Source organism: Pelodiscus sinensis, chromosome 4 (genome assembly GCF_049634645.1).
Source record: "Pelodiscus sinensis isolate JC-2024 chromosome 4, ASM4963464v1, whole genome shotgun sequence".
Lineage (NCBI taxonomy): Eukaryota > Metazoa > Chordata > Testudines > Trionychidae > Pelodiscus > Pelodiscus sinensis.
The window spans coordinates 45,095,003-45,107,593 of record NC_134714.1 but is presented as its reverse complement, the minus strand read 5'-3'; the positions used below and the strand labels follow the sequence as shown (position 1 = coordinate 45,107,593).

Sequence of the window (12,591 nt, the reverse complement as noted above, 5' to 3'; positions counted from 1 at the left end):
CCTGTTTGTCACTTCCGATGTGGGTGGTTGTTATGGTGTTGCGTCCGTCACTTCCGCAGTGATGGTGGTGTCGGCGGGTTGTAGTCTCTTATCCCCGATTAGGGGATGGCTCCGCTTTCGGGCCGGGCCGGCCGCGGTCTTGGCATGGAAGGTCCCGGTGCGAGCCGCAGGCTCCGGGCCGGTGTATGATGTGGTGGTGTCGGGCGGAGGGATGGTCGGGAGCGCTATGGCCGCGGCGCTGGGTAAGGCCTGGTTGCGCTCTCTGGGCTGGGGGTTCATCCTCTTAGTTGCGGGATGGGAGCGTGTCCCGGTTCTGACTGGCCGGGAATGTGACCAGAGACCCCTCTGGGTCCGGCGGGGGAGGGCAGAAGGAGGACACGAGCCTAGACTCGGTGAAACCCTGGGGGCTCGATGATGGGCTGTGGTGCCCGGTTTGAGATTCGCTCACACCCTGCCGGTAGCCTTGAAACGGTGCAACGCTCCCCTCCACCTCTGAAAACGGGTATATGGCTTCCCTGTGAGACGATCCTTCTGGGGTGCAACTTCTAGGGTACAGAGAAGAGGGAAGTAACCCCTATGGGGAGTATAAATATATCCTCCATAGAGGGATGCGCTGATTGTTGAAGGGCCGGGAAAATTACACCCACGACACCGTGTGCAGACCAGCTCTAATTCAGTCAGGGCAATTCGTTATACTTTCTATGGGTAAAGCTTTTGTTGAGAAGTGGCATATTTACTGGGGGCAAGGAAAGGAGAATCTGTTTGAAACTATGCAGCAGTAGCCTATGATTACGCACTTAGGTATTTTTTTATTAACTTACAAAATTGAGGTTTTTAAATGAATTAATTTCTTTAATTTCTGCTCTGAAATGAGTGGGTACATTCCAACTAGTAGCCAACTGTTTTCATGTGTCCTGTTTTTCTTCTTTTCTGTGCAGGAGATAGGATGAATATCTGGAAGTAGGGCAAGTTGGGATTCAGGAATGATTTATAACTTGTATTAGTCAACTTTCATGCACTTTTTTTCTCCATCACTACAGGGAAACAAAGCAGAGTTAAAATTTTTCAGATCCTTAACTTCCATATCTTGCATAACACATGGATATCTTTTAAATGCAATTGTAATTTTGAATTTCATGAGTTTGTAATGCTTAATTAGGAGCTAAACTGCTGGAACCCAATAATATGTTTTTACTTTTAACTTACTAATACATGCTTGCAACCTTAGAATCATAGAACCATAGAGCTGGAAAAGACCTCAGAAGGTTATCAAGTCCAGCCACCTGCTCTAGGCAGGACCAATCCCAATTAAATCAACCCAGCCAGGGCTTTGTCAAGCAGAGACTTAAACACTGCTAGGGATGGAGGCTCCAGTGCTTCACCACTTTCCTAGTAAAATAGTTTTTCCTAATATCCAACCTGGACCTCTCCCACCACAACTTGGGACCATTGCTCCTTGTTTTGCCTTCTGTCACTACTGAGAACAGCCTTTCTCCATCCTCTTTGGAACCTCCCTTCAGGAAGTTGAAGGCTGCTATCAAATCCCCCCTCACTCTTCGCTTCTGCAGACTAAACATAGTGTGGGCGTGTTTAGTATTTTTTTTTTGTCTTGGAATTTACTTAACTTTAAAAAAAATTAAAACATCATAAAGATCTAAAAAGAAAGTTAGCTGTTACATTTCAAGTTATTTATTATACATATTACTAACCATTAAAAACAACCTTTGAAGGATAAATTCACTGATGCACTAAAATCTGAGCAGTGCAAAGCAATTGAAATGTACTGGTGAAGCTGGCCTTAATTTAAAATGTATTTATGAGTTCAAAGGGCTCTGTGAGATGAGCCCTATGTGAAGGGGGCAGGGAGAACCTACTCCCTATGTCCAAATGTCTCTCTGTTTTAAAAGTTCCCTTTACATCCCTGCCTTATCCCAGTGGTAAGTCAGTGCTCAGTGGCACTGAAGCAGCCGTGCTTCAGGGAGCCTCTCAAGTACTTATCCCCAAAGTTAATATGCAGCCATAGAACCTTTAAAAAGCAGTAACAGTTGGTCAAAGTAACCAGCCAATGAGAACTATTTTTGATCCGTGTTCACTCTCGTTCACAGTACTCAGTCGTTAGAGCCACCAGAATGTTGCATGCAAATTAGCTGTGGAGGAGGAGGAGTTATTTTTAAGATCCCAGTAACCCCATTTATGAATTTCCTGAGCCTTATTGTAGCCTGTATCACCAAAGTAATTAGATATGTAATAATTACTTAGCTTAATTGCCACTTAATTTTTTTCAAGTAGAACCTGTGCAAAAGATTTCAAACCATTTTAACTGTGGAAAGTTTGAGGGGCTTATGTTGTTCCTTCATAAAGATCATTTGAGACAAAGGAAAGACTGGCACCAATGCTAAGTTTCATAAGTAATTTGTTTTTGCTTAACTTTATATTGGAAACTAACAAATTTGCTTGTAAACTTCCAGAAAATTTGTTCACACTCAACAAGTGCTGCAAGTATGAGGAAGTTACACTGTAGTTTTCAATATAAAACCTTAACCATGGAGTTGCAAACAATGCCTCCATAATATTAAATCTGTACTTACCTAGTTAGAAATCTGTACTGAATGCTTTCCTGTAGGGAATTTTATCTGAATGTCTCATTGCAAGGTGCATGGAGTTCTTAATAAAAACCAATTTCTTTCTCTATGTATTAAAAGTATCTTGATGTGTGTATGCATGTTTCAGGACATGATGTCCACTTCCGTGAAAAGAAAATCCTGTTACTGGAAGCTGGCCCTCGGAAAGCGACTGACTGTTTACCTGAGAGTTACAGTAACAGGGTCAGTTCTATCTCCCTTGGTTCAGCCACCCTTCTGAGCAGTGAGTACAGCTCTTCTTGTTCTTTCTGTTTAAAACTTTAACCTAAAACTGGAACTGGTTTTATTTTTGTGAGGCCCTTGAGAATTCTTCAGATTGGGACTGTCTGTTATTCTTAAACTGATGTGACTGATTCTTGTTCTTTGTTTCTTAACTGCCATGCATTCTGAATTGAGGTGTGTCAGGCTTTTCTAGGGTAGAGGCATGGCTTGTTTTGGAATGCTTGTTCAGTTTGTATAGATTTTTTGTGCGATTTCAGTGCTAGTGAATTAGTGTCTTGAACAGACACCCCTGGGGTATCCACAGAACAGTTACAGCCTGGGCTGTGCAAAGAAAGCTACCCACACTGTTCCCTAGTTTATATGCCTCACCTTTGGAGGAATTGGTTCTTCATCGTAGTTCAGTCCACTGGGGCCACTCAGTCTTTGACTTCTCTGCTGAGGGATAATGTTGATAGTGCTGATGGATTTTGAGATGTGAAGGCTTTTCCATTCCTAGGCAACTGGACTGAGGTTTGTAGCCACAAAAATTCATTTCACATTTCTGAAATAGCCTTGTATCTGATTCTAGTATATAGCTGGCTCCTCCAACCTTTTATTCCCTTTCTTTTTTGTTTTCACAGCATGAATATTTAGGTATGTGGGAAAATGTTTGCTGGTTCATCCTCCCTAACACTGCTAGCTTGGAGCCATAGTACTTATTAGTAAACCAAGTAGGTTTAGGTCTGGTTAGGACTTTGATGTCTGAACTCCAAGAACAACCCAAGTGCTCCAGCAAGTGGTGCTGGTAATTTGCTCTGAGTTGTTGCAGAACTAATGCCCCAGCTCGGTGCTGCTGGAGTTACCATTATGAGACACAAAACAGGGCGGGGCTTACCGGTTAACCATTTACATCCCTAGTCTGAGCCCTGCTTCCTAATGATGAAAGAAGAGTTTTAATAAGCTGTGTCCTTGAGCCTTTCCCTCCCTCTAGTACCCCCGGTTCAGAACCTAAGTATTACTGTAATTAGAGCTCGCTGTTACGCTGAATTCCTGAAATCAGGAAGCCACTAATTTTTTTTCTCTCCTGTCTTGCATCAGTATCAACAGAGTGGTGTGGGAGTCTTATACATGGGTAGAGAAAGCAGACTGTATGGATAGGCTGCAAGAGTATTCCTCAGTAAGGGATTGAGGGGAGAGAGAGAAAAAAGTGTATTTGAGTCTCATTTTGGTCTCATTGTGATGGGTTTTTCTTCATGTTGTGGGTCCTTCTCTCTCTCCTTTAGGTTTTGGTGCCTGGGATCATGTCTGCAGCCTGCGATTCAAACCCTTCCACCGGATGCAGGTGCTTAACTCACTGCTATGAATGCAGTCTGTCTGATTCTGCTAATGTAACTAGAATTCTCAGAAATATTTACCCCAATGGCCCATCATTTGCTTCCTGTCTGGAGAAGAACAGAGTACTGTGACTAAGCCTTTTGTATTCTTGGTGGGGTAGCCTTTCTAGGAGACTCTCGCCTTTCTAGGAGACTCTCACCTTTCTACATCCTCCATCAGTCTCCTGACATTAGAGGCTGGAGGGATGATTCCGGATAGAAGCTCTAGAAATTTCCCATAAACTTTCTCTGTTAAGGGAGAGTTGTGGGCAGTTCTTTATGGAGCTGCATAATGCTTGCTGAGTTTATGCTTTGTGATAATATTTTCTTTCTTTCTCTCTCTCTTCCCCAAACAGGTGTGGGATGCCTGTTCAGAAGCCATGATAATCTTTGATAAAAATAACTTAGAAGACATGGGTTATATAGTGGAGAATGATGTCATTATGGCTGCTCTAACCAAACAGTTAGATGCAGTGTCAGGTAGGCGAGAATTTCTTGTATTTTTACTCTTGGTGTGGAAGCGATCAGTGAGTTGCATGCAGCAGGAAGCCCTGGAACAGGGGAAGAGAGAGGGAGGAAATCCATTCAGCAGATAACTGTGAGGTTTAGTGCAGAGTCAGTCCCTTTGTGTTGAGAAGAGATACTTGTTCTTGGTGGACCTGTATTTAAGCCTTCTGGCCTATGTCCTTTTCTGGACTTCACACATGCAGTCAACTGTGATGTTTTGTTGTGGAGCATCTTCAGCTCCCAGTCTCCTTCCAGCTCAGATATTTGGAGGGTGCCTAGATAGAGAGATTTCTTCTGTGTCCTAGAGGTAGGTGTCAACACAAACATCTCTGAGAAGTCAGTGTGTTGAGTAGCTATGCCTTGGCTTTTGCTCTCTTTGTAGCTTTCCTTTTCTTATCATGCCGTGACACTGCTGCTTGTTTTCCATCAGATCGAGTGGAGGTTCTCTACAGGAGCAGAGCAGTTGGGTATACCTGGCCCTTTCCCTGTCATACCTCTGACACAAGCCCTTGGGTCAAAATTGACTTAGCTGATGGACGAAGACTAGAAACCAAACTGCTGGTAACTAAGCTTTCATTTTCTGTTGATTAGGTACTGTCTTTAGCCAGATTATTCCAATTGATTTAGTTCTGATTTCATGTGTGATGCTACTCCACCAGTGTGGAAAGATTGGGTGAGGTGAGTTGCTGACTGTGTCAGAGAGACCAACTGAGGGGTAACTTCAGAAGGTTTTCCAGTGTCAAGCTGAAGAGGACTCTGTTATTTTGCAGTAGGGCTGTAGAAGTTGTTTCTTGCTTCTTTTAAATAAATGAGAATACTGCAACCACACACCCAAGTGCTACGGGGAGACCTTTACTACTGAATTGAGTTAGCTGCCAATAATAAGGGTTGGAACACTGATTTTTCTCTACAACCATTGAAGAGGTTTCCTTGTATCTCATCCACTTACAGATTGGTGCAGATGGTCAGAACTCCATGGTCCGAAAAGCAGCTGGAATTCAGAACATCCACTATCAGTATGACCAGTCAGCTGTGGTTGCTACTCTTCACTTGTCTGAGGTGAGATCCTGCAAGTTCCTGAGCTGCAATATTAAGTTAAATAAGTTAACTGCAAGGTCAGCAGTTCTCATGTTTCCCCATGTTATAGGCCACAGACAACAATGTAGCATGGCAGAGATTCCTTCCTTCAGGACCAATTGCTCTTCTCCCGGTAAGAGACAGTGACTTTTTATTTACCCATCTTTAACTCATTGGTCCATTTATTTCTAATCACCTTTCTTCTACTTTTCAGTGCCTTATTGTATTGCCTCTATCTTGTCTTAAGACTTATCCTTTTTTCTGTAACTTTTGACCTATCACTATTGCCTGTAGTTGTCCCTTCCATCCCCTTCCCTTCTTACTAATTCTTATTATGTTTCTATTTTCTGCCTGTTGACTTTTTTGGGTCTGGGGTCCCTTTCACATATTGGTTCTGGGTAGGGATGTGAAAGATTAACTGGTTTACCAGTAAGTATACCTTTAACAGGTGATAACTGCAACCGGTAAGTAACGTGTGTGTGTGTGTGTGTGGTGGGGGGGGGGGTTGGAGCAGCTCCCCGCCCATCGTGGGCAGGGGGCTGCTCTACCCCTATGGGGCCTATTGCAGACAGGGGGTGCTCCAGCCACCCAGACCAGCCCCTGTCCATGATGAGTCCCAGGGGGCAGGGCAGGCAGGGGCTACTGGGGATTAGAGCAGCCCTAGCCTGTGGCAGAAGGGCTACTTCAGCCCAGCTGTGTTGGAGCAACACCACTCCCCTCCACATGCTCCTCCTTTAATTGGTTAAACATCACTTTTAACTGGTTAATCATTTAAATGGAATTTTATATCCCTAGTTCTGGGGTGCATGGAATGAAGGCTCTTGTCCAAGTTAGCATATGGGTGGGGCCTGAGCCCTTTCCTGGAATGGCATGTGGAGGAGCCTTATACAGATTATTATTCCATCTGTGACTTTTACGGTTCTCTTGGGTCAGCTCTCTGACACTGCCAGCTCTTTGGTTTGGTCCACATCTCATGAACATGCATCACAGCTTCTTAACATGGATGAGGAAAGCTTTGTGGACACCATCAACTCTGCCTTTGTGAGTATCATCATTTCATGAGGATGCAGAGCTGAATTTATTGCTGTGATAAGGACAAGATAGACTTCTGTACATTAAAGAATGGTGGACATTTTGGCCCATTTACTCCTTATTATACAAACTTAAGATGGCAACTTTAAAAATGAGTAAAGGGTAATATTTATTAACAGAACATATAATTAACCTGTGAAACTTGCTGCGGCAGGTAACTGTTGAAGCAGACTTTTTAATAAGTCTCAAAAGATACTAAATTCCTGTCTGAATAAGAACAGCTTCTGCAGTGACATGAGCTGGAGTAAAATAGGCAATCTCAATCCTCCTTTGATGAAATTGCTAGGATTGCAGGGTGGGAAGAAATGTCTCCCTCATGGGATACCATTGCAAGCAAGTACATTAGGGAGGACTTATGTCTTCCTATGATGAATCTGGAATTTACCACTGGTGCAGTCGGGATACGAAGATAGGTAGATTCATACAGTTCAGAACAAAGTTGACTTGGAATAAAAGTATGCTAGTGGGTGCTGAAAAACATCACATGGATAGGCCTGATCTGGTCGTGTTTTTAAACAGCTGAACAGGTTGAGTCTGGTTACTTCTTAAATTGGAAGCCTCTGAACAGAAAGGTGTGTGTGTGTGTGTGTGTGTGTGTGTGTATGTATGTGTGTATGTATATATATATATATATATATATATATATATATGTATATGTTGTGTCTTGGACAGCAGCTCCCCTTCAGTCTCCCACAGAATCTTGCCCTATAAATAGAGACGTGCTTTTTGCCCCACCATTTTTTGCAAATATGCTGTAATTGTATAAAAATGAGCCAAACAAAATTTCTATACAAAACCTGAGAGTGCATTTTAGTGTAGTTGTGCTTTGAGATAGGATAGTCAAAAAGCACCAGCTCATACACTCCCAGAGCCCCAACTGTTAGTCAGTGCAGGAATTCTTGGGAAGCCCACAAGTCAACTATTTTTCACTTCATTTATTTTCCACAAAGTCTAACTTGCCTCTTAATAAATAATTCTCCATTTTAGTCTTGTGGTCATTTACTGCATGTTCTGACTTGTGGCTCTTGTCATTCAGATCTGGTTAATTTGCAGTAAGGTAGCTTTTGATCACTTTTATATTTGTTGATTATTAGTGGATATCTTATTGTGTTCAAATTGAAAAGTATGGGCTCTCTTCTGCCTGCTACAATGAGTACTTGTAAACTTGCATGGATACTAACCAGGCTGTATAACTAGTAGATAAAAGCATTTGGCTTAAATGCATAAGCTGTAACTTGAAAACCTATTGAAACCCTACTTATCAGATTTCTATTTACTTAGCCTTTAACTGAACTAATGGAAAACATTCTTATCACTTTAAATCAATCAAAAAAAAAGTCTAAAACATTTAAAAAAATGCTGAGATGGAATATCTTCACATAGGAGCACTATAAAATAAACCTTAGTGTTGTCACCCTTTGTGACTGAAGTCAGCTTAGCACTAGATATTGGGATGGAGAGTGAATTACCTTTCAAAACGTTTGAAGGGATAGGCTTTCTCTGTCTAAGATGGTCTTTTCCTAGGCCATAATGTAGATGGTTTTGTTTGCTGAGTGGCTAGAACAGCATATTTTGGGTACTTTTATCTATTTATGCATCAGTGTGGTATTTATTAGGTCATATTGCTTTTGAGTGTTAGTCAAGGCAAAATGTGCTCTTTGGGACATGGAATCATGTCTTCCTTATGCTTGTTCAGTACCTTGTTTTTGTGTAGTGCCCATAATATACTAAATGTTTGTAATTTTGTTGGGTTACCCAGAAGCCTTGGGATTGGGGGCACCATATAAATCTGTCTTTGTTATTCAGTGGAGCAACCTACACCACTCGGACTTTATTGATACTGCTGGATCCGTGTTCCGATCTGCTATTTCTCTCCTGATGCCATCAGGGACTGCAGCCCGCCAGCTGCCCCCAAGCATCGCCAGAGTGGACCCAAAGAGCCGAGCTGTGTTTCCTCTTGGAATGGGGCATGCCACAGAATATGTCAGACACCGGGTAGCACTTATTGGGTAAATCGCTCATTGAGGACTACAGGTGCCATGAGTATTTTTTTTATGGGAAAACAGGCCATTTCTGGTACCATACGGGGTGTGGTGTTTGGGGAATGAGGTAGAGCCCCTCTGCTACAACAGAGGAGAGACTTATTCAGGGAGGGCAATTGTTGTGGTGCCAGACATGTTTCTCTCTTCAGTTTACAGGGAACCATGGAATGGAGAAACAAGCCTGCTCACAGCTCCCTAAGGTTTCAGGACCCCTGGTTAAGAACTGTTGGTGTATCACATACTTCACCTCCTCTCTCTAATAGGCCCACCGCTGTGGAGAAGTAGAGGACAGTGGGCTGGGAGAGGAGCAGAGTGGGACAGAGCAAGCTGCCCTGCCTCCTGTGTGGAGACTGAAGTGGGGGTGACCCCGGTGCCCCTGTGCTAGGCCTCCATAATATTTCAGGCTACATTGTTCAAGTGAGGACCCAGGCTCCGTTGCTTGGGGGAGGGGGCAAGGGGATGGAGTGGGAGCAGGGCTAGGGAAATGGGTGGAGTGGAGGCAGGGATTGAGGGGGGGTTGCCCTGTGCCTGGGGCACTGAGGGGGTTGCCTCAGGCCCTGCACCCTCCTCTGGATGGCCCTGACCCTTGTGACTCCATCATAGGACCTAACCACATCAGTCACACCATCAGGGACTTGTTAACCAGCTCATCTACTAATGTGATATATGTGCCAGCAATGCCCCTCTGCCATGTACATTGGCCAAACCAGACTGTCTATACAAAACAGTAAATGGACATCAAGAATAATGACATTCAAAAAACCAGTAGAAAAGCACTTCAGACTCCCTGAAAACTCAGTAACAGATCTTAAAAAAACCTTCAAAACTAGACTGCAGTTTTAGCCCGCAGGGCTAGAATTCATATGCAAACCTGAGACTATCAGACTGAGTTTGAATAGAGACTGGGAGTGGCTAGCTCACTACAAAAAGTAATTTTCCCTCATTTGGTATTCTCATCTTCTCATCCACTGTTGAAAGTGAGCCACATCCACCCTGATGGAATGGGCCTTGTTAGCACTGGACCCTAGCATAATAAGGTAACATTCTCTTCCATGCCAAACTGAAGTTTTCATTTCATGCATCTGATGAAGTAGGCTCCAGCCCACAAAAGTTTGTCCAAATAAATTTGTTAGTCTTTAAGGTGCCACAGAACTCCTAGTTTTTCCTGAAACAGACTAATACGGCTAACACTCTGAAACTTGTCACCAAGGATCAGAAAGGTTCTTTAAGGAAAAAGGCAGGCAGAATATATAGGAATATATAATGGACGTGAAGTGCTATAAGGGGGTTTATTAGAGGAGGTGAAGTGTGTGATGCACCAGAAGTTCTTAACCAGTGGTCCCAGAACCTTGGAGAGCAGTGAGCAGGCTTCAGGAGGCCCACCAAAATAAACCAGAAACCGGGTCGGCATCAGACATACTTGGACACAGGGCAGATTGCTGAGGCAGGGCATCCTGTGACATGGAGCCATGGGCAATTGCTCTGCTTGCTACCCTCTGAGGCCAGCACTGGCTTTTGGTTCACTGAAAAACGTTGTAGCACAGGTGGGCCATGGAATTTTTATAGCATGTTGGGAGGGCCTCAGAAAGAGAGAGGTTGAGAGCCTCTGTGCTACACTGAGGGGGCAGGAACTCAGTGGGCCAGGAAAACATGGACTACCTCTGTTCATCTCTGGTTAGGATCTAGTATGCGCTTTGCTCTACCTTTAGGGATGCAGCACATAGAGTCCATCCACTAGCAGGACAAGGTGTAAATATGGGCTTTGGAGATATTGCATGCTTGACACATCACCTCAGCACAGCGGCCTTTGATGGGAAGGATCTGGGTAAGGATACTTAATCATATGGTATAATCTATGGGAATATGAATATCCCCTTCTGCAGGTCTCCCAGCATAACTGAACTTTTCTTTTAGACAGTGAATTCTTCAGGGCAAAGTTTGAGTCAGATTGGTGTCTCAATAAATGAATGTATCAGCATATTTATAAACTGAGAGGAGCAGGAGTGTCCAAGCGTCACTTGTGGACCAGTCAGAGAGAGGTGCTCCCGGATGTATTTCCCTTCCCAAAACCTGTCTTGTGTTGCCTAGTTTGCAGAATGTTTCACTCTGCTGGTCACTGGTGTAAAGGGATGTGGGAAAAAGAAAAGTTGTTGAAGGGAACAAGAAACACCTCTGGGATCTTGCTATTTGCTGACAGACCAGCACCTTTTAAAGATGTATCTAGAAACTGCAGAGAGCATTGGTGTATGTTTGGGTGTCTGTAGAACTTATTACATCAGTGGCATGAGCAGTTGGGACTGCAATTTCATTTGCCCCTCTCTTTTTCAGGCTCCATAAAGCATCTCTTACAGTTTGAGACAGAACGTCAGAGGCATAACCTCTCTTTAATGGCTGCTATCGACTTGTTGAAGAGACTCTATTCCACAAGTGTTGCTCCTTTTGTATTGCTGAGGACATGGGGATTGCAAACAACAAATGCCTTGTCTCCAGTCAAAGTGAGATGTACCATTAGGACACTACATACTAATTTGTGATACCATCTGTGTTGTATGTTAATTATTCTACTTCGGCTACAATGTGGGATTTCTTCTGGAAAGAGAGGGCTACTAGAAGAGAAGTGGCAGTAAAGGATATATTTTCCCTAAAAGATACGTTGCAGAGTTAGAAGCCAACTATTCCAAACAGCAGTCACCTAGGAATGAGCAGTCTTCCAAGGCTCAGTGGCTGGTAGTGGAGAGTAGTGTGCAGGGTTCTGCACTAATGCTGTGACTACCTTGAAAATGATTTTGTCTGACCAGAAAGGAGATTGGGGGTTGGGGGAGGCACTTTTGATTTGGTTTTTCTCTTTCTTGCAGTATGGACAGTAGGTCAGCCCTCTGTGCTGGACTACTCAAGGCAAACAGTGCACGTAACTTCTTTGTCTGCTAGAAAATTAGGCCATGTTGAATCCCTCTGTTTCCCTTTCCTTAGACAGGAAGAGAGATGATATCCAGTAGGGTAGAGGGAAGGAGGATGTATTTGTCTTTCAGTGGTTCACAGTGACTCACTTTTTTCCCCTTTTCCTTTCTAGGAACAGATTATGGCCTTTGCCAGTAAGTAATTTCTCCATCTGTGTGTAGCTGCAGTTTACCAGTGACTGTTGGGAACCTGAGATCTTTAACCTGTGAGGACTGTATCATGTCTGATCTGAGAATGTTTTTAAATAGTGCCTTCGAAGCATAACAATAAAAACTATGAATTAAACTTTTTCTTACAACATATGCTCGTCTTTGCTAAAGTTCTGTTTGTTCTGCTCTCCTTCACATCCTGGCATGTGGTACCAGTGGTTTCAGCCACTTAATCATCTTTGCTATGTGCTTTCATGTAGAAGTGGCCCTTTTAGCTTAAGGCTGGAATGACAGGAAATGTAGTTTTTCATACAGCTTGGTGCACTGTAGTACTGATGTGATCTCTTCCTGAGAGTTGTCAGCCTCCTGCTGCTGGAGCAAAATCTGGAGCCAGAGGTGAGTGGTAGTTTGCAGCAAGGAAGCCAATTCAGAGCCAGTGCTAACCTGTAAGCTCAAATCACCCCTTCCCCAAACAATAGCTTCTTGAGAAGGCTTAGGAGTGTCTAATAGAAGGCCCTTCTCAAGAAACTAGTTAGACTTGAGGACTGTG

The 12,591-nt window shown here is 43.5% G+C and overlaps 1 protein-coding gene across 2 annotated transcripts; it reads left to right on the top strand.

Moving 5' to 3' along the window:
* The first annotated feature begins 27 nt into the window (after nucleotides 1–27).
* COQ6 (coenzyme Q6, monooxygenase) lies at nucleotides 28–12,194 on the top strand. 2 transcript variants are annotated; one of them, XM_006117801.2, is made up of 12 exons: nucleotides 29–242; nucleotides 2,731–2,865; nucleotides 4,127–4,185; nucleotides 4,573–4,696; nucleotides 5,154–5,284; nucleotides 5,675–5,782; nucleotides 5,871–5,933; nucleotides 6,734–6,841; nucleotides 8,699–8,901; nucleotides 10,644–10,759; nucleotides 11,263–11,429; nucleotides 12,005–12,194. In XM_006117801.2, exons 1-12 carry the CDS (start codon nucleotides 62–64, stop codon nucleotides 12,032–12,034), a joined length of 1,425 nt encoding a protein of 474 aa, XP_006117863.2. In that variant the 5' UTR covers nucleotides 29–61; the 3' UTR covers nucleotides 12,035–12,194. The 2 variants fall into 2 exon arrangements, with proteins under 2 accessions (XP_075783006.1, XP_006117863.2); XM_075926891.1 differs by lacking the exon at nucleotides 12,005–12,194 and having other exon boundaries at nucleotides 28–242; nucleotides 11,263–11,483.
* The last annotated feature ends 397 nt before the right edge of the window (nucleotides 12,195–12,591 follow it).